The 25,982-nt window shown below is 46.6% G+C and overlaps 7 protein-coding genes across 7 annotated transcripts; 5 read left to right on the top strand and 2 right to left on the bottom strand.

Moving 5' to 3' along the window:
- Positions 1–1,046: 1,046 nt before the first annotated feature.
- V1508DRAFT_375849 (chaperonin 10-like protein) lies at positions 1,047–2,263 on the bottom strand (the record flags this gene model as incomplete). The annotated part of the gene is made up of 2 exons (XM_066937584.1): positions 1,047–1,995; positions 2,047–2,263. 2 exons carry the CDS (start codon positions 2,261–2,263, stop codon positions 1,121–1,123), a joined length of 1,092 nt encoding a protein of 363 aa, XP_066793469.1. The 3' UTR covers positions 1,047–1,120.
- A 398-nt stretch (positions 2,264–2,661) lies between these two features.
- On the top strand, positions 2,662–4,215 carry V1508DRAFT_451622 (general substrate transporter; the record flags this gene model as incomplete). The annotated part of the gene is made up of 2 exons (XM_066942507.1): positions 2,662–2,794; positions 2,849–4,215. 2 exons carry the CDS (start codon positions 2,662–2,664, stop codon positions 4,213–4,215), a joined length of 1,500 nt encoding a protein of 499 aa, XP_066793468.1.
- Positions 4,216–8,103: 3,888 nt separating this feature from the next.
- Positions 8,104–10,193, top strand: V1508DRAFT_266609 (general substrate transporter). Its single transcript, XM_066936467.1, has 2 exons — positions 8,104–9,746; positions 9,799–10,193. Exons 1-2 carry the CDS (start codon positions 8,424–8,426, stop codon positions 10,075–10,077), a joined length of 1,602 nt encoding a protein of 533 aa, XP_066793467.1. The 5' UTR covers positions 8,104–8,423; the 3' UTR covers positions 10,078–10,193.
- Positions 10,194–15,232: 5,039 nt separating this feature from the next.
- On the top strand, positions 15,233–16,492 carry V1508DRAFT_424625 (uncharacterized protein). Its single transcript, XM_066941322.1, has 2 exons — positions 15,233–15,669; positions 15,722–16,492. The coding sequence occupies exons 1-2, from the start codon at positions 15,367–15,369 to the stop codon at positions 16,022–16,024; spliced, it is 606 nt and encodes a 201-aa protein (XP_066793466.1). The 5' UTR covers positions 15,233–15,366; the 3' UTR covers positions 16,025–16,492.
- On the bottom strand, positions 16,310–18,726 carry V1508DRAFT_424620 (uncharacterized protein). Its single transcript, XM_066941321.1, has 8 exons — positions 18,604–18,726; positions 18,468–18,554; positions 18,332–18,415; positions 18,046–18,282; positions 17,806–17,995; positions 17,287–17,757; positions 16,774–17,233; positions 16,310–16,726 (listed from the first exon to the last, which is right to left on the bottom strand). The coding sequence occupies exons 1-8, from the start codon at positions 18,661–18,663 to the stop codon at positions 16,447–16,449; spliced, it is 1,869 nt and encodes a 622-aa protein (XP_066793465.1). The 5' UTR covers positions 18,664–18,726; the 3' UTR covers positions 16,310–16,446.
- A 124-nt stretch (positions 18,727–18,850) lies between these two features.
- On the top strand, positions 18,851–21,891 carry V1508DRAFT_424614 (Nsp1-like C-terminal region-domain-containing protein). The gene is made up of 4 exons (XM_066941320.1): positions 18,851–18,923; positions 19,023–19,082; positions 19,168–19,221; positions 19,287–21,891. The coding sequence occupies exons 1-4, from the start codon at positions 18,920–18,922 to the stop codon at positions 21,536–21,538; spliced, it is 2,370 nt and encodes a 789-aa protein (XP_066793464.1). The 5' UTR covers positions 18,851–18,919; the 3' UTR covers positions 21,539–21,891.
- A 530-nt stretch (positions 21,892–22,421) lies between these two features.
- V1508DRAFT_424609 (flavin monooxygenase-like protein) lies at positions 22,422–24,660 on the top strand. Its single transcript, XM_066941319.1, has 7 exons — positions 22,422–22,510; positions 22,576–22,707; positions 22,775–22,803; positions 22,854–22,884; positions 22,974–23,262; positions 23,319–23,445; positions 23,498–24,660. The coding sequence occupies exons 1-7, from the start codon at positions 22,477–22,479 to the stop codon at positions 24,428–24,430; spliced, it is 1,575 nt and encodes a 524-aa protein (XP_066793463.1). The 5' UTR covers positions 22,422–22,476; the 3' UTR covers positions 24,431–24,660.
- Positions 24,661–25,982: the final 1,322 nt, after the last annotated feature.

Below are 25,982 nucleotides of genomic sequence, written 5' to 3'. Positions count from 1 at the left end.
CGTTGAGAAGGACTGTTATAGATAGCGTCCGAACAGATGACATGAGGTCGAGTTCTTGAACTTCATCAACCAAAGAACTAGACAATGGTTGAGAGGCGATGTGACTAACAGTCTTGTGGTCCTAGCTCAAGAGAACTATCAATAGTTGATCTGTGAGACACTGGCGAGCGGACATTCTGCACCGGCTCGTCTCATTCGTACCCATCACTCAATAACTAGTAATCAACTGTTGGCTGGCGACGAGGACGTGTAAAGGTCGTTAAGGCGTCAATGCAACAGCATATGCATAACGCATAGACACACCTAATTCGTGATGATATTTCATAGGAGAAAAGTTTCTCATTATAATCTTACCTTCTAAGGAGGAATACGATGATTATACGATTTTATAACACACTATAGATCAATTTACGATTAGAGCTTCATTTTTGCGATTAACAGTACGATAAAAAAGTTGACGGAACCGTAATCGCATATTCATCTGTATTTTATGGCCCGTGTCGCGAGCGACACTACCCAAGCGCAAGCGCGGCGATGGTACTATCGTCTCCCATCGGCCAATCTCCCCTAACCCTCGAAGGTTCTCGCGAATCCCGTTTTGAGGTCGTTGATTTTTCAACTACTGCCGCCTAACAATAGTCAGCTTAATACGTGTTGTCACGTTCTACCTGCTCGTGGCTTGAGAGATGTCGAGAGCACTTGTGTTGACAGTGTTGTTGTTATTCGCCGAATAAAATACGAGTATTATTCGCACTGCTCAGGATTTGCGAATAAATTGCGAATATTATTGGCAGCGGTTGAGAGCTTGCGAATAACGAATACCAATAATGCCGCTTACTGCGAATATTCGTATTCGAAACAGCCCTATATATCAGATGGTTGTGAAGCCAATTTGGTGATTTAATGTAGATTGATAGATATGAATGTATGTGCAAATTGTTGAATTATGCATATCAGGCTTCTTTCATCTTATAAACCTTACAAACAGGTAGTTGTACTGAGGTTTTGAGGCTTGCAGCGTTAAAAACTAATTTCAGTTACATGGTCTAATATCGCTGAAAATATTATCAACTTCCCAGCCTAATCACATTAAATGACGCCGTTGAAGATACCTATTCCATTACTTGCTCTCTTTCCATCTCTTCGCTTCCTCCTCGCTTGCGATAATCACCTTTCCGCTCTTTCCGGAATCAAAAAGGGCATATGCCTTTTCCGCCTCGTGGACAGAGAATACGTGGGAAACAACTTTCTCCGGGAACAACTTCCACTTGACGAGATTCTCAACTAAGGATTCCATCTGCGAAATTGAGCATACCCATGATCCGTAGATTGTAAGAGACTTGTGGATAACGAGGGGCGAAACGTCGAAAGTCACGGACCCGCCCTCGCCGACAAACACAATGCGGGCCCACTCACGGGCGACTTCAAGGCCAGTGAGACGGGCACTTGGGTGACCGCTACAATCTATGACGACAGATGGACCATAACCACCGGTCAGTTCAATAATGGTTTCCTTGACCTTAGGTGACGCACCATCGAGAGTGTAAATTCCAAGCTCCTCGGCAGCCTGACGTCTAGCGGGATCCACTTCCAATCCATACACGTTAGCGCCCTCTTTCTGTGCAAGTAGCGCAGCACCAAGGCCAACGGGACCCATTCCAGTGACCAAGACAGTATCAAGGCCTGAGATCTGCGCACGTAAAGTGGCAGCATAGGCGGTTCCCAAGCCGCATGCGATTACACTTCCATCAATGTACGACAACGGCTCGAGAAGCCTGACAAGATCGGCAGCAGACGTCAGAATGTAGTCCGAGTGGCCACCATTACGCTGCCATCCGTATGCCTCGCGACCAGTCTCAGAGTGGCACGAAATAAAGCGGCCAGCGCGGCACTCCCTGCAGGAACCGCAGCCGTGAATATGATAGACAACGACGCGGTCATTGACCTTCCATTCCGGAGAGACGTTCTGGCCGATCGCTACGATTTTACCACATGCTTTGGTCTTGTTAGTGGCGGCTTCGAATTCGATAAGGAGAGAGAACTCACGCTCGTGTCCGGCTATAACTCCTCTATACCCTTCAGCGCCCTCGCTCTTGGGATTCTCAGGTCTATAAATCGCTCTGAGATCGGAACCGCACAAGCCCGAGGCCTGCATCTCCAGTAGAACCTCACCGACGCCTGGGACAGGGATGGGGTAGTCTTGAATTGCCACACGGCGACTGCCTTTGATCACGACTCCGCTCATGATATTGTCTGTCGTCATGATTGATGTTGATTTGTTGTTGACGTTTGATCTCGGTCAATCTGAATGTCGAGGCGTGGGAGACCGTTCTTATTACACGGTCCATATGTGTGTTCTTAATGGCAATTTGTTTTACGAGCGCGTAGCGTTGGTCGGTTGCCGTAGAGTGGGGTATTTGCGAAGGCGCATATTGCGGGAAAATAAAGTTCCGCGTGGCGACGAGCGCAAGGCGCTTAACGCTTAGCGTTCACCCCCAGGGGCAACGAATTATTGCCACGGAACAGCCCCGCACTAATTCCCCACAATTCCCCCAGATTTCGCTCAACTTCGCGACCTTTAAATGCTCCCTGCCGCACCCCACAGTTATGCACTCTGTTTCTACGATAATTTAGTGCTTTTTTTAGTGCAGCCAATATACGATGACTTTTTCTCTTAAATCCACCAAGAGGGTCTTACCTCCCGCTGGTGTCGACCCGAATCTAGCCAGAGTAGGAAGCAAATGGCTTCTCTACAGTCTTTCTGCGTTCACGTCCATAGGGGCACTCCTGTTTGGTATGTTTACGATAGATACTTGCATGGAAATGCCACTAACATGACCGGCATAAGGATATGATCAGGGCGTGATGGGGGTCATTGTCGCTGACCGGCGCTGGTTGGAGTTAATGCAACCAGCAAACTCCTGGGTTACCGGAGCCGTGGTGTCCATGTATGATATTGGCTGTTTTATGGGCGCTCTCTCTGCGGGCCACCTCTCTGACTCTCTCGGTCGGGAGCGTCTTCTCGCCCTGGCCACGGTCGTCTTTTCCATCGGCGCTACTATCCAATCCGCGTCATACTCTGTCGTGCAAATTACGATCGGCCGTATTGTTCTCGGTGTTGGAGTTGGAGCCTGCGCTGCCGGTGTCCCTCTCTATCTTTCTGAAATTGCTCCAGCCGAAATTCGTGGCCGGCTGATCGGTATCGAGCAGATGGTCCTGTGCTTCGGGGAGCTGGTTGCCTTCTGGACAAATTACGGATTTAACTATCTCAATAACGAAAATTGGTGGCGCATTCCTATTAGCATACAAATTCTTCCCGCTTTAGTCCTAGGAGTTGGATGTTATTTTTGGGTGATGCCCTCTCCTCGTTGGTTGGCTCTGCAAGACCGCCGTGACGAAGCCTATGAAGCACTCGTGCGCCTCCATGGAACGGATCAGGCAATAATTGAAATGGACATGCTCATTCAGGCTCTTGACTCGGAGAAACTCAGAGACATGACCTCATGGGCGGATATGTTCAAGCGTCCATATATCAAGCTCACTTTCCTCGCAATGATGCTTCAGTCCTTCCAGCAGACCACGGGAACGAATTCTATTCTCTACTACACGCCTACCCTCTTCCAAAAAGGTGGCATCACAAACAGTCACACGGCCAATCTTGCTACCGGTGGTGTCGGAGTAGTACTTTTTGTCTCGGCTTTCTTTCCTATCTTCTACTTTGACAGGCTCGGTCGCAAGACATGGCTCCAGATTGGTACTATTGGAATGATGTGTGCAATGATAGGCATCACCGTGCTTCAATGGCACGCTGAGCACTATCCAGGGTCCAAGGGGAATTACGCAATTATTGCATTCCCATACCTGTTCTATATTTTTTTCAATATCTCCTGGGGTGTCGCCGCTTGGATCTATCCGTCCGAAATCTTCCCAATCAACATGCGCGCAAAGGGAAACGCTTTAGGCACTTCCGCCAATTGGATCTCCTGCTATATCGTAGCCCAGGTGTCTCCCGTTATTGCAGATAGGATTAACTGGGGCTTGTATATTATTTATTCAGGAATTTGCTGTGTGGCATTTTTGTTTGTGCGTTTTATGCTAGTCGAGACAAGAGGTGTCTCGCTCGAGGAGATGAGCACGCGGTTCGGTTTGAGCTTCGATGATGGAGTTGTGTTGGAGAAACGCGAGGAGGAGTTTAAAGAGGACAAGGAGACATAGGTGTAACTGAGAAGGAGTGCCTGAATCAATACAGCTCGAAAAGTATAAATTTGTCGTTCGCGTGAGTCCTAGTTAATGGCTGGACACGATATCGTCTATTGGGCAATATCGCCATATCGTTTCTGCGGCGATAAATCCCTTGGGGGTAATTTAGGCGTTACAACATACGATATTGATGTTGAATATCTTATCAATACGATATTGCGATATGGGCAAGACCGGCGATATCGTATCGTGTCCAGCCCTAGTCCTAGTCTGATAACACGTATCAAGGGGCTGTGACTGTGCCGGCCGATTTAGCCGGCTGAGCTCGGATATCATATCAGAAGCTATAACCAGAGTTCGTATGTATTATCAAGTTAAAATCTTTAACGGTCGAGTTGCAGTTGCAGTTGCACTTGCTGTTGAATATGGTTAAGGTTTCACTGGCAGAAGTTAACACTACCACTTCGTGATGTTTAATTTACCGAAGTCCGCGTTGATAGCTACCAATTGCGTTGTCCTATTTTGTGTTCAGGGTAACCGAATAGCGCTTACCGGAGCAAGTGAATGAAAAGAAGGGAATAACATAGAAGCTCAACACTTGCACTTCGACTTGCACTTGCACTGGGACGTTGGGCAAACTGTTCTCTGGCTCTGAATGGACTAAAAAGAACTCGGAACGCGGAACTCGGAAACTAGATACAAGACTTTCTGACTGATATGACCAGCGGGTGCAAAATCACTTTGTATTCTGGTCACCTTGCAAAACTACAAATCACAAATCACAAATCATGGTCACAAGTGATAGCTAAGTCATTTAAGTTGCACGTAAGGTTAAGGCGTAAAATATGGTGCAGAGCTGCAAATTTTCAGCGCCCAGAATCTGGGCAAGGTTATTACCTTAAGCCCGGAGTAAATTTTCGAAACAGATTGTCCCAAAAACCTAAGAACTTCCCGTAAAATGGTACCAAAACATGACTAGCAACGCCCATTCCAATGATTAACAATACCATGCGTCAACGTTTGCTATTATTGGTAACACATACACATTGTTTGCTACAATATTAATATATTAGCGTCGGCGTGCACTAACGCTAAAGGAGACCCCTTGAAAGGCTACGGAGTCGCTACTGCGAGCTCGAGGAGGGTATTGATCCTGGGCAGCGAGAAAACGCGATGAATCTTTGGCTTAGACCTTTGCAGAAAGCGTCCGAACGTGAGAGACGAGAAGCAGGCGGTGAACAGTAGATTGAGAGTAGATTGAATGTTAGACCGGTAAGAAGCCGATGGTGGCTACTCTGGCGAATTGTATTATGGTAGCAACATAAACATAAAACAAACCCAACTGGACTATGACATATCCACATAAACGAGCCGAGAGGTGGTTAGGGCCACTGCTGAGAAGGAAAACTCGAAATCAAAATCTGTTTCTTTTGACCTGCAAAAATTTGATTTCGCTGTCGGCAAAACACGAATTTTGTCGGCCGTTTAAGAAGTGCGACCACCAAACCCCGGGTGGTGTCCCCGTTGCATGCCGGCAAGGAGAGCCTCATCGCACAGATAAAAGGTGCCTTAGTAAAAGAAAACAATAGTAAACAGGGACATGACCAAATCCGGACAGAATAAGACTGCGAGTTGGGGACTCAATGATTATATGGCCAGCGGCAACACTCGTCAGATGTTCGATTTGTCTGCAATTTAATAATAACTTTTCTGACCCGAGAGCCTCGTGCCTACGCTGACCCTCGGAGTTTGATTCCGGCAAGTTGCCTCCGGCCGATGCGAACCTCCGCACAATTGCCAGTAAGTGAGCTGTGCATTAAGAAGGTACGGCCAACAAGCGTACCGTTTGTACCTACACCAGACGAGGCGACGAACACAAAGCTCATCCTATTTCATTGTGTTGGAGTCAGGCAGGATGGACTTTCTTTTAAAACCTGCAGCAACATGGCAATCATTAGATTAAAAACTATAACGCTATGTTCGGCATACAACATCTTTATTAACCATGCTCATGCATGCCGGTTGCTAATTGCTAATTTCTATCTAAATAAATTTCACAAAGGGTAAATTTATTGAGTTTGCTTGCCCCTTCCGTACTCAAAAGGCACGCGCCTGCAAAAAACCCTACGTCTGAGACATCCGGCTTACCTTGATATGCCCTAATGCTACTAGCCTGTTGGGCTACAACCCCGTCAGCGTGCTGTCACCTTTACCTCATTGTCAACAAGTGACAGACCGAGTCGCTGTTAATGCCTTCCGCAACGCCACTTGGAGGAATGTTACGAACTGAATACAATCAGGCCATAAGGATGTATTGTTGGTGCGGAGGGCTTCGGTTGTCGACGGAGAAAGATTTAAATTTAGTGGCATGGTTTCAAGGTTTCGGAGGTGAGCCAGGTCCCACACTGCAATGTCAATATTAATGTACGTGAACCCGGAGTAATCTGTTGCTGGCATGCTTCAACTGTTACATGCTACAGATTTGAAGCTGCGCTAATGCTGTTGTTATTAGACTATCTCAGTAATATTGTGTTTATTGGTTAGAGCAATTCACAGCACTCGTGTGACATACTTCTAGTAAAAAATCCGTAGAACCTACGCCAACGACCACAACAGTTTTCAGATTATGTACAGCAGAGCGCCGCTCTGCTGTTGGCCAAACGCGGCGCTGTCTAGACCTTCTTGTCAAATGACAGCCAGCTCACTATTCACAATCAAACAACAGATTAGCTCGTAAAGACATATTTGACTGCCACTACGATACGAGATTCTTTCGTATCGCCGGGTTCAGACAGAGGGCGTCAAGGTTGCGCCACCCCTTCCCTAAAAATGATGGTGAGTATGTCGTTAGACAGCGAGAACACAGCCGCGAACATGGTTAGACCGGAGTTTGTGCATAATGCTGGGCAACCGACCTAACGCGTGAGATGAGCTTAGCATCCTCACCATGGATTAGAACCATGAGAATGCGCGTATCACGTCGTGAAGCACGGCTGAGTGCTATGCGCCTAGCCGGGCTTTGGAATGATACACAACAGGGACGGTCGTGTGTCATCGGTGGTTTGTCAGATGAGTTGATAACAATTCGGTAAATTGTCAACTAGACCTGTGCGATTCCACTTCTATTCATGCTAGCTAAGAGAATATCTAAACCCCAAAATTGCATTCATGCGGCCACCCCGTCAGAAACAGAAGTGGAGTACAATATTAACTTTCAACTTCGCCGATCTCATGTGCACAAAAGCTTGGAGCTGGATGGCAGACTGGTTGCTACTGCTGTGCTTCGATTAAAACTGCCTTACTCCGCAATAATAGACACGTGCAAATCCGGGGAAGTTCATCCACCATGTTGGCGGCTGCATGCTCACAAGTGCAGCGCAATCCCGGTGCACATTCAAGGGGTCACGAGCGCTTTGGTTTCAGTTTAGTGCAAAGGCCGGCTTTGCCGTGCCGGAATATCAGAAATTCCGTAACCTCACAGTGAAGGTGACTATGGCTGAGTGGCAAATGTCTCCAGTCGGTAGTCGAATCGACTCTATACTTATTGGCACAGCAATTGAGACAACATACAGGTCAGAATGAATTCGCTATTGACAGCTCCTACAAGCTAGCTTCGGTGATGTTGGGCGTTGAGCGAAAGTTTGGTGAATAGACTGCGTCATTTTGGCCTTTGTTGAAGTAGCTCAGTACCATAGCTAGCCGTCACCAGTTAGGAGATAGACGTGATACACTGATTTGACCCGCTACCGGGAAATTGCCATCTACGAAGGTAACATTCTTGCTAGTCTGTTTTTGCCTAGTTGAAATATGTGATTGTGTAGTCAAGATAGTGCTTTAGCCGTTGAGTTCCCGTACTCACACGGTTGGTACAATAGTCGCTCCGTATCAATGCTTCATGTGCCGTCCCCGCACTATCTGACGACACCACATCGTGGGCAGGAAAAAAGTACTGCCGTTCCAATAGGCTGCCCTCATTACGTCGCTCAATGCAGCCAGTCCGGCTTTGCTCGTCGCCTGACTTACTCCATCAATGGCTAAATATGGGGATTCAGCCGGGGCCCCGCGTCTTCTGTCAGATTGCCTATTGGTCCTGCCAAAAATATATAAGGGCTGACCGACCCCTCCACCTGATCAAACATCTCATCATTTATCAGCAGTCTCCGCTGGGTCTCAATCTCTATATTCTCCCTTACGGTCGTCTATAGCCACACATAAAATTCATCATGCCTGGAGGAGTCGTTCTAACTGCAACTAGCGATGTGAATAGGGTCGAGGCGCCAGTCACTTTGAAGGCTTATCTCATGTGTGCCTTCGCTGCATTCGGTGGTATTTTCTTTGGCTACGATTCTGGATATATCTCCGGTGTTATGGGCATGAATTACTTTATCACTCTTCTGACCGGCTTGGACCCGGAGACGACCCCGAGCAGTCAGTTTGCTCTGCCCTCATGGAAGAAGTCCGCCATCACTTCCATCCTCTCCGCCGGTACTTTCTTTGGTGCTCTCATGGCAGGTGATTTTGCCGACTACATCGGTCGCCGGATTACTATCATCCTTGGCTGCATTGTCTTTATCGTTGGTGTTATTTTGCAAACAGCTTCGGCCAGCTTCGGTCTTCTTGTAGCCGGTCGTCTTGTTGCTGGATTCGGTGTCGGCTTTGTCTCGGCCATCATTATTCTCTACATGTCCGAGATTGCACCTCGCAAGGTTCGTGGTGCCCTTGTCTCCGGTTACCAGTTCTGCATTACCATAGGTCTCCTGCTCGCATCGTGCGTCGACTACGGTACTCAGAATCGCACCGATAGTGGCTCCTACCGTATACCGATCGCCCTGCAAATGGCCTGGGCGTTGATCCTTGGCACTGGCCTTCTTTTTCTTCCAGAGTCTCCGCGTTACTACGTAAAGAAAGACAGACTGGACAAGGCTGCTGAGGTCCTCAGCAGACTCCGTGGTCAGCCCCGCGACTCTGAATACATTCAGCAGGAATTAGCTGAAATTGTTGCCAACAATGAGTACGAACTTCAGCTGGTACCCCAGGGCAACTACTTCGACAGTTGGTTTAACTGTTTCAAAGGTGGCTTACGGAATCGCAGCAGCAATCTCCGCCGTACTATTCTCGGCACTTCCTTGCAGATGATGCAGCAGTGGACAGGAATCAACTTCATATTTTATTTCGGCACTACCTTCTTTCAAGAGCTTGGCACGATCTCGAACCCGTTCTTGATGAGTCTTGTCACGACTCTCGTCAATGTGTGCTCTACCCCGGTATCATTTTGGGCCATCGAGAAAGTTGGGCGTCGTCCTCTCATGGTTTGGGGTGCATTTGCCATGTTGGTGTGCGAGTTTATTGTGGCCATCATTGGTGTCACTGATGGCAAAAACCCATCTGCCGTCAAAGCTATGATCTCTATCATTTGCATCTATATCTTCTTCTTCGCTGCTACCTGGGGTCCCGGCGCTTGGGTCGTCATTGGAGAGATCTTCCCTCTTCCTATCCGTTCCCGTGGTGTTGCTCTGTCGACTGCCTCCAACTGGTTGTGGAATTGCGTATGTTGGCTGCAGTTCCCTCGTTTATTCCGAATACTAACCTTTAATGTAGATCATCGCTGTCATTACGCCTTACATGGTCGGCAGTGACAAGGGTAACCTTGGCGCGAAAGTGTTCTTCATTTGGGGTGCTCTTTGCACTTGTTGCTTTGTCTACGCCTATTTTCTTATCCCTGAGACCAAGGGTCTTACTTTAGAACAGGTTGATAGAATGTTGGAGGAATGCACTCCTCGTGCCTCGTCCAAGTGGGTTCCTCACTCTACCTTCGCGGCCGACATGGGTCTGATGGAGGAGAAGTCTGCCGAGCAGACTATTGAGCATAAGGTTTAAGTCGACTCGTCTCTTTCTTCTGGTTTGTTCTTCCGCGCGGAATTGAGTTGAATGTATTGGGCTTTGAGTCACCACAGATTTCTACCGTATGAGCGATGTTTTGGTTCATAATTTAATATAACTATTAATTTTTTACTTTAACACTGAGAATGGCGCTATGTAACGATAGACAGTCGACTTCTGCTATTTGCACTCGCTGAAAACCTATTAGATTTACTGACATATTGAAAATAAAAATTTAATGTCTGACACTGGTCAGCATTGGCAAGAACGGACAGCGTCTCCAGTCTCGCCGTCCACCGGTGCTTGTCGGCCTGTGTACCAAGCCGGCGGCATCACATAACGAGTGATCTTACCTCCCTCCAACGAGAGTTCAGACCCAACAAAAAGTTAGTTATCACGAGAAGCCGCAATAGGCGGCACGACCACTTAATTCAGGCCCGGGAAAACCTTTTTTCCGTACTCTGGCCCTAGCTGGTATTCGCTGTTGTCTGCAATAAAGCTGGGCGTCGGAAATTAGTTTGGTGAGGGTGTGGGGAATTTATCCGTTGCGTTAGCCTGCGTTAGGGCTAAAAGACTGCCGGTCCGAAGACTGCCGGCCGGCCGGCCGGCCGGGGAGGCTCCTGAACCGGATCGCCGGTTGCCGTGGTCAGTAATTGATTCTTGATACCCTTGGTCGATCTTTCATCCTTGTCACGCGTTGCATGTAGACCGTAAACCCGTATACAAAAGCGGGGTCACTTGGCAAGGAACTTATTCAAAAATCTGAAACAACCTCACACATGACCCGGAACATGTCGCTGCTTTAATCAATGAAAGTATATCCTTGCGAATTCCTTTACTTCTTGTCCACTATACTTTTCCTATCCGAGTGTGTGGTTGTTTATAAACATGCCATGGTTGGGTGTCCGTCGCCGTGACAGAAGTGCCGACCTGGGCTATTTGCAGCTTCATAACAACATCGCCATGCGATTATTATAAGTGGAAATGTGTAGAACACTCTAGCCTACGATCGTAGATTGTAGAATGTTCTGATAATATGTAACCATGACGCAATTCGGAATTAGTGGAATGTCTAGAAGTTTCCAGAAGGAAATGTCTCAAGTATATATAGAGGTCATAGGAACCTGCAGTCATAAAATATATGTGGTTTGCTGTTGTGTTCTTCAATATAATCAAATATTTCAAGTATTATCTATATATTACATCTCAAATTCAACATCATTAACGTCTTCCACAGCTTCGACCCTGACGGATTAGACACCAGACCTCGTCCTCGTCCCCTGTTCTTGTCTGCAGCCAGATTCGACAGCAACTGCCGCATCCCCCAACTCTCTTTGCTGACGTTGCTATTGCTACACAAATGACTCCTCCATCTGGAGTTGACAAATGGATACCGATATGTCAAGAACTCATTCTATTGTTCACTCACGACCTGTCGAAAAAAATACCGTAGCATAGCTACGGCGTTCATAGTTTGCACCAACTCGGAATCGAATGCCCATTCTTCTAGTTCGACACCCCGATGTTCTCCGCCGTCATTTCCATGACGGGTTTCGCCTCAGATTCAGAATCGCTTTTACATCGACATTGGCCCTGCATTCAGAAACTTCCGCCGAATATTTTGCGAGCTTGCTAATGACCTTTGGATCGAGCTGGCATCCGACGGTCAGACGAGAGAGTGGATAATAGCGAATAACACGTAACGTAACCTTGTGTTATACATAAGCGTTGATTGCGGCGCGTTACGATTGGCCCGAAATACATAACTGGTACTCTATTTATGGTATAACAATCGAGTTACATTGCTATTGTGTAATACATTAGCCAATTAAACCTTATTTTCGACAGTACCTGACGTTTCATATTGAGAACTTCGCCATAGTAAACGATGGGTGGGTCGCCCACAGAGTACAAAGCATAACTCTTGCATATCAAATTATTTTAAAGCGCAATCAAACTAAGTTCTATTAATTTTAACATTTTAAAGAGTGTGATGTATTGGGTGATTTATTATGATTTGCTGTAGTTGATGTCAGTTTTGTGGATTGGTGGGTACGAGTCAGCGACTAAACTGGATGCAACCCTAGTAGTAAAGCAAGGGTAAGGGGTGAGTAGTGTCAATGATTAAAATTTCTGGAGGCCATACCGTGCTCACATTTTGGTTTAGCAGCTACTTCAGAATGAATGGTCTTGTAACCGTCTCCCAAAAACCATTGGCCTTAAAGTTAGTGATTTTGTTCCGGATGAGGACTTCAAAGCTGCCAATATCCCGGACAGTAGTCTTTCCTTTGATGCAATTTTATATGTGGATATACTCGGAAGATCCATGCAGGCGACAGTGCAACAACGATATTTGGAGTTTATTTCGCCTTAACGTTCCTGTTCCAAGTAGGGTATCCCCTCTTTCTCATGGCTGTCAGCGTAGGAAGTCTTGTATCCTCGTAGTAATTAATTTTTAATATCCATTCCCATCGTCTCAGGCATGGATCCATGAATGCTAATTGATACCGAAGATATTCGTTTCGGTATTCTCTTTTGCTGTTATAAGGTCACGTTATATTGTTCTTACCTTTCAATGGAAAGCTTTATAAACGATATCTAATAAAATTTGTTGATAACCCAAACCCCGCGCGACTAGCGAGCCAGATACATCTTTCACCCGTTTGGATTGTCAGGCCATGCCTAAAGTTAAACTTCAGTGGAGTTTAGATCCTACCGCGCAGTCCATTGCTCTTGACGGGAATGCCGAGTCAGAGCCCTCATCGGTTTCATGAATGAGCTTCTGAAAAAAGCTCACTGGATACGTCGGCGTCATACATACTTACTGCAAGGAGCGTTAATGAATGCATACATAATTGTGCCAAATTGGAAGGGAACACAAAAATGTTAGATGTGAAATGCGCATGTACCCATCCATTGTAATAGGTATTCTGTACATCCATGTGAGACCATGTCATCCACCGTTTCCACGAGAATGTGCAAACCGTAAACGAATCCGAATCCGTTCTCAAGCATGGGATACTGATCATAAATCAGGCGCGAGAATCTCTGCGGATTAGCCCCTTCGAGGGTTTAGGGTTTCAAAGCAAAAGGGAATTTTCGCTCGCGCTACTCTATAGCGCCTCTCTCATGTCTCAGAGCAGTCAATTAGGACTACCTGTGAAGAATAATCCAACGTACGACGGACATATTCAAGAAATCAAATGGGAGAGAGCTGTGTTTCTGAATCTGTTTACATGAAAGAAAATGGAACTCCAAACCAGTGGCACTATCATGTCATAATATCGTTGTAGAAACTTGGAGTTGAAAGCTTGCACAGAACGACACTTTGCCTGCAGTGGAATCATTTCTGTATGAGTGCGCCAACTTCTTCGGAAAGCTTCTTTGCCCATAGAGTAATGCCATCGGAGAGGTTTCGCGCAAGCTCTGACCTCTCTCTGGCCCTCTTTCGGACAGCGTTGTATATACATTCATAAGTAAAGCGCAGAGAAGCAAAGATCACATCGCTACTCTTATCTAGCATCCAGACCATCTCGTTAATCATCATTCGATGAGAGTATGTAACTGCCAAATAAACTTTGCCATATCGGATTCATTCAACTTCGAAAGCTCCTTAAAGAAATGCGTGTTATAGTATTGAGGAACCTTGGCATCAATCAAATTTTGACAAGTGTGTTTTCCATGGTTAATGTCTATTGCGCTGCCAATAGGATTCTACTTGAATGTAGCTTCCGGCGATATTGAAACGCAATAGGCATATTATAACGGATGGGTGCCTGCGCACTTCACATCAAATGTGTCTGTATCCTCTCCATTGGGCACAATCTTGTACACCGCTATCAATGACCGGTAGCTTGCGCGATGCAGCGGCCACGCGCGAGCTTTACACAGAACACGGATACTGGCTGATCGCGGACTCCGCATTCCCGGCAACTAATGAGTAATGACCTTCAGAACAAAATCAAGAAATCCCTGAAGCTAGCTTTCGGGCATGGCCAGAGGACCTTTCCGAGCTGGCAACTTTATTGAGGTCCAACAGGCAATTGGTGTCTGCGAGGCAGGCTGCTGAGTATGTCATGATGGCTTTACAAGTTCCTTTGGCAGACTGAAAGTTCCTCTGCCTGCAATTGACAACCAGCACCGCCGGACAATTATTGAGACTGCTGTCGTTTGCATCAACTTCGGTGCGACTTCTGGGAGTCTCAGAGATTAAGGCGAAGTACGAGCCAGTCTGGAAAGATTAAGGCGAAAGAACTTACGCAGATTTTGGTAATATGCTATTTAAAGACATAAAGAGAAACAACAGGACTGATAAATTTTACAGTGTGTTATAATCAGCACAAGTAAGACTTATAGATAGTATATATCTTCATAAAGTATGTATCTGCATAACATTTACTACTTCAATTCCATTGTAGTAGCTATCTAAATCAAATTAATACATCAATCGGTGGATCAGCATAATAACGAGTGGATCGAGCCATGACTAAGGTAATACATTGTGAACTCAAAGAGACATATGTCCGTATATTATCGTGTATAAAGCGACATAAGTCGTTCATCTAGCACGTGAGAGAGACTTGCAATATCCAAACTGATAACCTAGGATTGTCAACCGTATTATAGATGGAAATGAATAGTGCTGTTGCCTAAGAAAAATACCAAAATCCAACGGCTCCTCGGTCATTCTTGGGGCAGATCAGTCAGAAACAATCTACGAAGCCTGCAGTTGAGGCGAATACAGATTGGAAGTACGGCGTGACAATGAAGTCTAGCATTGTTCAGGGGCATGAGGTTGGTTGCGTAACTAGATCGCTAATCGGCAAAATATTAGTAATGCCTTTTATGCAGTTCAGAGGCGACTGCTGGCCGTATCCTTCAGGATCGAATATATCAACTCTGCAAGTTAATATACGATGCTAGCTTAAATTGCCAAGAGAAACATTGTGATACACAAAGGAAGCAAGTTAGAAGTATATTTTGAAATGTACTAATTATTATCTAATTATATTTAGTTTAAGGATTCGCGGGATACACAAGCCCTATTGTCGCTGAAATTGAGATTGGTCAGCAGGTGACGGTCTCAAGAACTAAGTTTATACCGAAAGCGTAAACCCAAACCCGACATAACTGTTTGGTGCCCGCGTAATAATCCAGATCATAGAAGTAATCCCATTAATCACTTGGCCATATACATTGACGCGTGTTACCAAAAAGATAACCAATATTGTTATCGATTTATGGCATGCGAATTTAGAGATTGTCTTTGTCTCACCGAATCTCACAATGATCATCCGACGCTTCATAGCACATCCACCTCGTCTACAAATCCGTTACCTTTCGAACGCCCAACCACCTCTTCTGGGCAAGCACTGTCTCATAACCGGTGGTTCTCGAGGAATAGGCAATGCTATAGCAACCCGTCTTGCATTAGAAGGTGCGAGCTGCGTGGTTCTTTCCCGGTCAATTGCCGCAGCGCAAGAGGCAATCGACAAACTTGATGTCACAGCCAGACAGATACATATTCCAGTACAATTTGATGTTGCGAAGACGACACGAGTCTGGACTTCAGGCGACCTTGGTGGCGTGGTAAGTCCTCAATCTTTAACAATGTCACAATCTTGAGCCTCTAACGAGATAGGACTTATCCTCAATTGATGTCCTCGTCAATGCGGCCGGCGTCGCGCAAAATAAATTACTCTTCACGACACCGGAATCCGAAATCGAAGATATTATCCGCACGAATTTGATGGGAACAATATTTTCCTGCCGGACGTTTGCGAGACCGATGACGCGGAGGAAAGAGGGCGGGTGTATCGTTAATATTTCGTCCGTGTTGGCAGGCCGCGGTGCCAGAGGGTCTTCTGTTTATGCAGCTAGTAAAGCCGGTATTGAAGGTGCGTTATTTATAATCCTTAACTTTAGGTATACATTTTATGCATGAAAGGTTGACGGTGACGGAATAGGGCTCACGCTTGCGCTTGCCACCGAATTAGGACCGAAGAAAGTCCGTGTGAACGCAATCAGACCTGGATTGATACAGACAACCATGTCAGCGGCTGCGCTGTCAGATGCCGCGGGAAAAGAATTGCTGAGCAGGATACCATCTCGAAGACCCGGTACGCCTGATGAAGTGGCCGACGCCGCGATGTTTTTGGTTCAGAATGAGTACTGTAATGGGACGATTTTGACAGTTGATGGTGGGTTTGGCCCGACGTTGTAGAGTGAATATTGTACATGTTTTTGCATTAGTGGCAGTTTCTGGTTTGCCAATGGATCATATAGAGTTAACAGCTGTCACAGACCAGCTTTACCTTGACATAGTTTCTAAGGTATCTCAGTATACTAACCAAAACACATAGTCAACTAATCAATCTCAATGGCCTCGTCATCGTCTAATACAATAACATCCTCATCGCCAATCTGAACTTTTGATTTCTTCGCATCCGTAGACCTCATTTCTACTAATTCATCGTCCTCCGCTTTGCGCTTCTGTCCAGCCAACTCAGAGCCATTGCCGTTGCTGAACGGAACCGCTTCGACGACGCCTTCTTGAGCGACTTCTGTACGTTTTCGCATGGATTTGCGTGGGATTTCGGGAATGTGGGTCAGTTTATAGCTCGAATCCACGTCACCGGTAGACTCCCTATTTCTCTCGTTAGCTGGACAATAAACAATCATAACGACACATACTTCGCATAAACTAAAAACTCAAGATTGACTCTCGGTGTCGACCCTTCTGGCTCCTCCTCATCGATAATAGTAACAAATGTTCCATCGCCGACATCCAACTCCTTAAATGTCTTGGTCGCATTATCGTCAAACTCGAGATCATATAACAGCTTATTGGTCACAATGCTCACTTCATCTGAATACCCCAATTCGCCTCGTAACACCTGCTCGACGAAATTGCCGAGCGTGAGCCTATCCACGTCAACGTCGATACCACATCGCGCGACGCTGCAGACGGCGCAGTCGGGGTTCGGCCGTTGCAGCGATTCCGTACTGAATATTCGTTCTGGCTGCCGGGATAGGAAGACGGCTTTGGCGTGCGCAAGGTCGTTGTTGAGGATTTTGAAGCTTTGGAGGACGCAGACACCGGCAATGATGGCGTTTGTCGTCGCGATAGCTGGAATGATATTCCCCGCCATTTCTAATCACAGTCATTATTTGGTCGTCAATAGCGAATAGAAGCCTTCGACTCACGTTTAATTTCGAATTTCGACTTTCGTTCAATTCCGAATACTTGAGACCGTAAATTAGCCGCCGCGACGACAAAATCCAAGGTCTCATCGTCGTCCTTGTCAAAAGACAACACCGGTCGCGCACTGCCTTCAGGCGTATTCTTCAGCAATTCCAACAGCCTAGCACTCAACCTCTCAACACTGTCCTTAAACACGACAAAATCTTCCGCCAAAGACCACACAGGCTGATCGTCCGACGCCACCTTTGCCGCCGATTTCTTCACCTCAGCATCCGCCACCAGCTGCAACTCGTCGTACAGAATTGGCACTGGAGCTTTCCGATGTTTCCACGCGTCTTCCATTGAAAGTAATCTGTCGATGTCTATCTTGAATACTTTTTCGAATACAAGACGGGGGAATTCTGATGTTCCGAATGCATCCTTTATGTGCTTCAGTTCAGTGTTTTCGCGTTTCAGGTTATCAATTTCCGAGGCTGTTTGTCGTCAGCAGGAGAGCCTTGCGATTAGAACCGTGAACATACCATTATCGGCGTTGACCGAGTTATCCAAATCTGGAGATTCGTCCTCGTCAATGCCAAATATGTTGCTGAAAAGATAACTTTTCGCCCATACAATGCAATGGATCGGCTGGCTTGGCGTCGTTCGAATCGTGCACACCGGGAAAGTCTTGGGTACTTCTTTTGGATTACAATCATAGCACTCGGTTTTGCCCTGCTATCATTAACCAAATTTACTAAAACCGAACATTTGAGGAACAATACCTTCACAATTACCTGAACTTGACCGTTGAACCCGGTTGTTCCACTTTCTATTAACGGAACTTCGGCCGTCAAACACATTCGATTAACATATCGTCGTGCGTCGAGATTGTCCAACGCATTAAAGACAAGGTCAAAACTTTTGAACCAGGCGACACTGAATTGAGGGTCCTTGATATTAGCGTGGTGCGCCACCAGTTTGACATGGGGATTGAACTTTGACGCTGTATCTTTAGCGACCTGGACATATGAGCTTTCGTTAGAAGACAGTAATGTTGGGAATATTTACCAATGCTTTAGATTTCTTGATATGCTCGTGTCCGAAAAGGAATTGTCGATTCAAATTGCTGAGATCGATAGTGTCCAAGTCGACCTACATTTCATGTTAACTATTCTGTGGCACCTTCCGAGATAGTCACACCCACCAGGTGAACTTCTCCATATCCTGTTAAGACCAAATTCTTGAGTAATTCGCATCCAATGCCACCAGCACCCACCATCAACACTCGAGCCTACGATCGTTAACAATCTCACCATTAATAATTAAACGCACGGTCGTACCGTCTTGACTCGCTGGTAAACATCCCCTAGTGCCTCTGTCACATATGTTTCTCTAGACATCGAGATCTCTTGTAGTTGACAATCGGATATCCAACAAGTTTCCACAGTTAATAGTTGCGTGATGTGAAATAAAACGCGTCCAAGGTACTCGTGCGGCGCTCAGTTCCATTAGTGCCCTAACCTGTAAGATACGATACCCTTCAGTTTGCTTCTCAGCCGCGTCGTCTATTTTGACTGCAGGAAAAAACACTCATTGATGACCCAGAACATCTTTTGTTCATCGTTTCGCTAACCATCGTCATTTGCTTGAACAGATATGTGTAAGTCTTGGTTTATGAAGCATAAGTTATGTGAAGATTCAGGATCTTGCCTATTGTGGATGTGAGTGCAATCGGAGTGCATGCTAAATTCTTTGACAGCGACTGGGTTTAATTTTGGATCCGCGTCCAATAATTCGGATCAGAAGAAGGATGGATCGAGTAAGCTTATATTCGAGTTATTAAAGAAAATATTAGAGGAACTACGATTTCAACGACGACGAATGAATTGCTGATATTCGTGTAGGTTCGGCCTTTACGCTAGGATCGTTGCCTAATGCAGTGAAAACAGATGGAGCGTGTGAGTCAATATTTGGTCTACAGTTTATATACTGTTGTTATAGGCTGATAATTAATTTCGAGTAGCATCGACTCCGGCGTTTGGAGGCTTCGGTTCAGGTTCTGGAGCAAATCCGTTTGGTAGCTCGTCGACAAGTGTCTTCGGAAGCAACAGCGCGAACAAACCGACATTTGGTGGATTCGGTGGCACTACGACTACATCTGCGCCTGCTGCGTTTGGAAGCACCACTTCGTCAGGATTTAGCGGATTTGGATCGTCTACGACAGCCTTGACGACCTCGTCGGCGTCACCGTTTGGAGCAACACCAGCCACGTCTGGTAATGTCCCTCCGTTCGGATCTGCAAGCACTGCGACGAGTAATGCAACGCAGTTTGGCTCCTTAACAAAGTCCTCCACCCCGGCACCATTCGGATCAAAAATTGCGACATCCACTGCGTCCCCATTCGGTACTTCAGCGTCTCCCTTCGGGGCGGTGTCGGCGCCTATGTCTTCTCTGTTTGGATCGACTACTACTACCACTTCCACCCCATCAGCGTTTAGCACATCCTCAGCATCTACGTCGGCATTTTCGTTTGGTGCAACAGCGACAAGCGGCGGTGCTGCCTCACCTTTCGTTGCGGCATCAGGTGCTACGGCATTCGGATCAGGAGGATTGTTTGGGTCGCCGTCTATCACCGGTAACGTGCCATCGACTTCTACATCGATTGCACCAATGACCACAACAGCCGTTAGCGCTGCCGTGTCTGGTCCATCATTGTTTGGTGGATCGAAACCGACTGCGTCAACCGGCCCTACTGCGCCGTCAACATCAGCACCCGTACAGACGCGATTTTCCACTGCTACCTCAGTTGCACCACCTTTCGGACAATCTATCGCTACTACTTCTGTGTCGTCACTTTTCGGATCCAAAGCGGCTACTACTTCAGGCCCATCCGTCTTTGGCTCGAATAGCGCTGCTACCTCTACCTTGTCGACTTTTAGCGGACCTACTACCACCTCGAAGCCGTCTTTCCAATTTGGTTCCACGGAGACTACGATGTCAACGTCGGCTCCTCTGTTTGGTGGTATTGCACCTACCAATAGTGCTGCCGCCAGTACGTCCGCACCCGCTTCATCGACTTCAACCATATCTACGTCAGGATTGTTCGGAACGAAGACTCCTGCTGTGACTGCTGCCCCTTTATTTGGCTCATCTACACCTTCATTGGGGTCGTCGACTCCAGCAAGCAGCTCCAGCGCAGCCACCGGCACCAGTGCGATTGCTGCTGCCCCAAACCTGTTCTCGGCGCCTGCAATTAATGTACCATCAACTTCTTCGGCTACTGCCCCGACAACTGCGACGTCATTATTTTCTGGTACAAAGGCGACAAGCGGCGTGGGACTATTCTCAGCGCCGTCATCGAGTGCATCGGCCGCTGCGCCTACTACTGGCATTGCTGCTCCTACGTCCTTCGGCGCTAAGCCGGCCATTGCCACCTCGTCTGCCGCAGCTACAGCCACCACTACCACATCGACTTTATTTTCGGCTACGCCGGCTACATCAACTGCGACAACTAGCACTATAACATCCGCAGACTCATCAACATCAATGGCAGCATCTGCTCTGCCTTCGACGACAAAAGCCGCAGCTGTAACAATCCCTGCAGTTACAATCCCTGCAGTTACAATACCTCCAGTTCCAGCTCCGTCTTCGCTCAAAAACAAATCGATGGAAGACATTATTTCCAAATGGACCACCTCATTGACAAAGTATTCGCGTGAGTTTGCACTTCAGGCCGAAGAGATCTCTAAGTGGGACAGAGTCCTTGTTGAGAATGGCGGGAAGATTTCACAACTGTTTACGGAGACCGTGCAGGCGGAGCAGACGCAAGGTAAAGTGGATCAGCTGCTGTTGTACACCGGCAAGCAACAGGATGATCTCGAAGCCGTGTTGGATATGTATGAGAAGCAAGTTGACGAGATGTTGGCAAGTGTTGGCGCTGCTGATGGAATGCAGCCGCCGGACCTGGAGAGAGAGAGGGCATATCAGCTTGCTGAGCGACTGAACGAGCAGTTGGATACTATGGGCAAGAATTTGACCGGTATGATCGAGGAGATTAATAAGTCGTCAACTACACTCAATAGGGCAAAAGAGGACGATCCGCTGTCGCATATTGTTAGAATCCTGAACGCTCATTTGTCCAGTTTGCAGTGGATCGATGCCAATACGGCGAAGTTGCAGGACAAGATTAATGAGGTGAAGGCTTTAGAAAATCAGACAAGGGATAGAATGGATAATAATGAATTTTATGACTATCGGTCGCGATATGGGCGGTAGAGATAGGAAATTGTACGTTATGGAAAATTGGGTCTATGATCATGGAAGGTCAAGCGAAATTTCTGTTTGCCGCAGAAACGATCATTGTTTGTGTACGAGTAAATAAGGGTTCAGGGTCGACGGTATTGAAGTGTATTCGAAAGAGCCGAAGGTTAAAATACTGTATAACTACAATTTGGAGAGAGCACGTTGCTCGCAGACAATGACAATACTTCTTCAACGCCGACAGTTCACCTGCAGAAGCTTTGCTTTGTCGCCTCGCCCAGTTATCCAATCATCACTGTCATTAAGTTAAGCTTGGCTGATGTCGCCACTTTCCAACTTAATTTAGAGTTTTTATGGGAATCAACGGTTGAGCGGATTACTGGTCCCCGCATGCATTAAATGGCTGGTTGCTGTTAGGAGCGAATATTAGCGAAAGGTACTTGGCCACGGAAAGTAATTCCAGGAAAATATCTGGCCAAAATAATGGATGTCAAGATGGTGAAGTATTGTTTTAGTCAGGGGCCACAGAGCCATAAACCTAACTTCCGGACGGAGAAGCTTTCCACAATGGGTGACTTCGTAGTATCATGACAATCTACCGATATTGACGCCAAATTGCACATATTCACAGACATGTAAAACTGCAGCTCACAGTTTCTGGATAGTGATATATGTACAATGAGCATGAAAGATATCATTACAGTGTCTGCCTATCATATTGAGTTCTCCTTTCTTTTCGTTTTGCTGCAGTACATACCAGATGCCGTAACACGCTAAAAACTAGTTGCCCTAACCCAAGCTCCAGTGAGCATTGTTATTGAACAACAATGTTGAGTTAACTATAAGTTAGGGTTCTAATTATAACTTAATACAACCCGTTTGTCGCACGCGTCTGTTCCTATCGCTATAGTGTTCTAGGACTTCACGTTCATCCCTTCGCCAAACGAACCGACATGGGCAAGTCAACTATTGCTGTAATTGGTTCGGGTGCGCTCCCTTCGTTCGCTCTAAGGCTGCGCCTACCGTGCTCACTAACTGTGGTTGCAATATAGGGCCCGTTGGACTTGCGACATTGAAGAATCTGCTTGAGGAGGACTTTGATGTTACCGCATTTGACAAGAGGCCCTCCGTTGGCGGAGTCTGGGAATTTAACGAAAATATCAATTACACTTCGACGCTACCAAGTGAGTTGATGTGGTTGTTTGTTTTGGAGATCGACTGGGTTGGGTGCTTATACTGACAGCAACGCAGTGACAATTTCTAATGTGAGCAAGTATAAGGTGGGTAGTTATCAATGAGGATGAGAGACTGTAGTCTGAACCCTTGGCAGAGTTGCTTCACAGACTTTCCAATTCCCGACGGTATTTGTTCCAGTTTTGCAGTTCATCTATATGTTTGAGATGCCACAACTATCTACTCCCCCTCTATTTCTAACTATTGAGAGACTTAGACCTGCCAGCATACCTGAACGCGTCTCAAGTGGCCGAATATCTCAAATCCTATGCTATAAACTTTGACCTCTATCGCCACATCAGGCTCAATACCGAGGTTCGCCAAGTTGTTCGGGCTGCCGACAACACCAAATGGCAGCTTCATTTGTCCAGCGAGAGAGGCGACGAGATAATTGAATATGACAAAGTTGTTTTCTGCAGCGGAATAACAGCGCTGAGTTATGTTCCCGAGATCAAGGGGATGCAACAGTTTAAAGGCAGAGTTTTACACTCGCAAGCATTTAAGCGGTGAGTGGTCTCTTGACATTGCTATACTTTTCCTCTATAACAACTTCCTCGTCTAGTCCGACAGATTTTGCAGGAATGAAGGTGCTAGTAGTCGGCCTTGGTAATAGTGCTGTAGACACCTCTACCGCACTGGTGGGTCATGCAGAAAAGGTTTATGTCTCCCACCGCCATGGCATTAATATCGTGAGTTTGTACATTGAAGTCAAAAAACGTCCCTTGCTGATGTGCACCTTAGTATCCCCGCTATTGCAAAGGCAAGCCACTTGACTTGCACATACGTCGGCGGGACGAGAGTATCAAGCATGCTCTAACTGCGATTGCTCCTGCTATTTCACGGAAACTTCACGAATCATTTGTGCAGAAGCTCACCAAGGAATCCTTCAACCTTGATCCAGTCTGGCGCATTCACCCCCCGCCATCGATTCTCACCCACCAGCCCACTATTACAGATTCATTCATCGAGTGTCTCCACGACGGTTTGATATCTTCCGTTGCCGGTATTCGCTGTTTTAGAAATGGTGACACCGTTGAGCTAGAGGACGGCTCTATTATCTCTGTGGACGCTGTAATCTTTTGCACTGGATACAGGCCCGACTTTAAGCTGACACCTGGTTTGGATTTCACATGTGTGTCCAGAGTGTCGAACCACAACAATGATTTGGCTTATGAATTTCCTTTTACTCGACTTTACCAAAATGTCTTTGCTCCCGATTACCCGGATTCAATAGCATTTCTTAACAACTGGGCCTTCACGGTCGGCGCGATTCCGATTGGCGATCTAGCAGCCATGGCCATAGCCCAGGTTTGGAAGGGAGCATTTGTACTGCCGTCAAAGGAGGATATGAATCGTGAGATTGATTCTCACTATAGATGGGTGCGCTCTTTGGCGAAAGGTGATGGCGTCTATCCTGGGATAGTCCAGGAAGGACCCTGGTTGCGGTGGTTGCATAGGGCAGCTGGCACAGGAGTGAACGAAAATTTGGGCTATGGCCTTCAAGGTTGGATATTTTGGCTTCGAAATCCGCACTTCTGCAATCTGCTCATGGGAGGTGTGGCTTCGGTGCATACGTTCCGTCTTTTTGATGGACGACGCAAGAAATGGGACGGAGCAAAAGAGGCGATACTGCGTGCCAATGAGAACGCGAAGCTTTACATAAACAAGGTCTAGAAATGTAACCGAATATGATAGCTCTGGTTGTATTTGTGGTCTGCTGAAGTAGGGGAGTAATACGATAGACATGAGAGATTTCGTTTATCTGCAGTCGAGCTCTATTATAAATATGTCCCTCGCAACACAACAAGAAAATCGTGGGCTAGCAACTGGAGTCTTACTGCGCTCGGTTGATGGACTTGAGCAGTGGTAATGCGAGGAATCTAAATTGCCTTGTTCTTGTAGTACACCAAGTTCTTTCGTGTTCCTTGTCTGTGCATGCCACCAAGTGATAGTCTCGATGCCTTTTTATCAGCAAGCTTCAAAGATTGCGTGTGAATGCCCGTCTTCCAAAGTTTAAAGAAAATTCTGTGGGGTTCCACCATATGCCGTCTTGGGCTTGGAGTCAGAACCCTGCTAGTAAAGGTAAATTGCATGCCCATCCAGTAATTTCTTCTTATCATCTGGTTCGTTTTTGAAGTCGGAAGTGACAAGAGAATCCGTGGACCACTCATTCTAAGAGCCGGACGCAGGAAGGTTCTAACAGTCCCGACATCAGGTCAGTGTCCCAACATCACTGTCGCCTGCTCTTCTGAAAGTGAAGGATAGGACAAATGCATCAGGCGGCTGTTTATAGAAAAAAGTAGAGTCCTGTACGGCGAATGTGTCTGCGTGGTGTGGAATAAATGATGCGGTAGTGCAAATCTTACTGGGGAATGTGGTGGTGGTTCTGTCGTGCACGTTTGACGCTGAACGTTGTTACCGTACCCCGGTAGGACGGGATCGACTCCCGGCATCATCGTTGCAAGACTTGCGCAGCATTCTCCCCCAACTCTTCTTAATGCGCTACTACCTCTGCATATTCTTTCCAATTCGTCTCATAGCAATCTTGCCGTGCACAGTCCGTCGAACATCCGCGGTCATTCCGCCCAATCTGCAATAGGTCGAAGAAGCCCTTGCACGCACCAACAAAATTCCGATGAACGAATTCTACGGTCACCCACTGACAGCAAAGTGGTGATTCCGCTGTTTGAGAACCAGGTGGACGGGCAACTTCTTTCGCGACATCTTACACTGGTGCTATTTCTAGCCCACCAACAAAATCGCAGAGGCCGATAAGAGCTGAAATAAGGTCTTAGATATTTTTCAACTGCAGTACCTGTCTCCTGCCTCTGACGCTTTAGCTCAGTCCGTGAGACAACGCACGTAGAGTATGTGACTGCTTGTGGTAATTGCGAATGATGTAAAATTTTATGTCATGAACGTGGATGTTGGCCCAAAAAGACGAATAAAGACACTGCGGATCCTATAGGGGCTGGGCGTGCCATGCATCTTACACAACTCAATTTATATGGGAAAGTATTTTCATTTTGATTCGGCGCTATTGACCGAGTCAAACTCTTGAGTCAGCCCGGTTGCTACCTGCATAATTCCACCAATCTCTGCCAAGGACGTTGCCCGCGATAAGGCTCACCCTTGCCCAACACTGTTGATAAGAGAGTAGCTCTAAACTTTATCGGACCCTGACTTTTTCCTCGCGAAATGTCGTTCTTGAGGCATGAAATCCATA

The sequence above is a fragment of the Lipomyces doorenjongii genome (assembly GCF_038497915.1).
Source record: "Lipomyces doorenjongii strain NRRL Y-27504 unplaced genomic scaffold V1508scaffold_70, whole genome shotgun sequence".
Taxonomy (NCBI): Eukaryota; Fungi; Ascomycota; class Lipomycetes; order Lipomycetales; family Lipomycetaceae; genus Lipomyces; species Lipomyces doorenjongii.
The sequence above is the reverse complement of the archived record's forward strand: the minus strand, read 5'-3'. Positions and strand labels throughout refer to the sequence as shown.

Excerpts from the sequence above, each read along its gene's own strand:
- V1508DRAFT_424625 (XM_066941322.1), top strand. The coding sequence starts at position 15,367 with ATGATCATCCGACGCTTCATAGCACATCCACCTCGTCTACAAATCCGT. Across the intron at positions 15,670-15,721 it reads CAGGCGACCTTGGTGGCGTG|GACTTATCCTCAATTGATGT; the intron begins GTAAGTCCTCAA and ends CTAACGAGATAG.
- V1508DRAFT_266609 (XM_066936467.1), top strand. The coding sequence starts at position 8,424 with ATGCCTGGAGGAGTCGTTCTAACTGCAACTAGCGATGTGAATAGGGTC. Across the intron at positions 9,747-9,798 it reads CCAACTGGTTGTGGAATTGC|ATCATCGCTGTCATTACGCC; the intron begins GTATGTTGGCTG and ends CCTTTAATGTAG.
- V1508DRAFT_424614 (XM_066941320.1), top strand. Across the intron at positions 19,083-19,167 it reads TCAGAAGAAGGATGGATCGA|GTTCGGCCTTTACGCTAGGA; the intron begins GTAAGCTTATAT and ends ATATTCGTGTAG. Across the intron at positions 19,222-19,286 it reads AGTGAAAACAGATGGAGCGT|CATCGACTCCGGCGTTTGGA; the intron begins GTGAGTCAATAT and ends AATTTCGAGTAG.
- V1508DRAFT_424620 (XM_066941321.1), bottom strand. The coding sequence starts at position 18,663 with ATGTCTAGAGAAACATATGTGACAGAGGCACTAGGGGATGTTTACCAG. Across the intron at positions 18,283-18,331 it reads TCAAGAAATCTAAAGCATTG|GTCGCTAAAGATACAGCGTC; the intron begins GTAAATATTCCC and ends TCATATGTCCAG. Across the intron at positions 17,234-17,286 it reads GTCGAAATTCGAAATTAAAC|AAATGGCGGGGAATATCATT; the intron begins GTGAGTCGAAGG and ends GACTGTGATTAG.
- V1508DRAFT_424609 (XM_066941319.1), top strand. The coding sequence starts at position 22,477 with ATGGGCAAGTCAACTATTGCTGTAATTGGTTCGG. Across the intron at positions 22,511-22,575 it reads TATTGCTGTAATTGGTTCGG|GGCCCGTTGGACTTGCGACA; the intron begins GTGCGCTCCCTT and ends GTTGCAATATAG. Across the intron at positions 22,708-22,774 it reads TTACACTTCGACGCTACCAA|TGACAATTTCTAATGTGAGC; the intron begins GTGAGTTGATGT and ends ACAGCAACGCAG.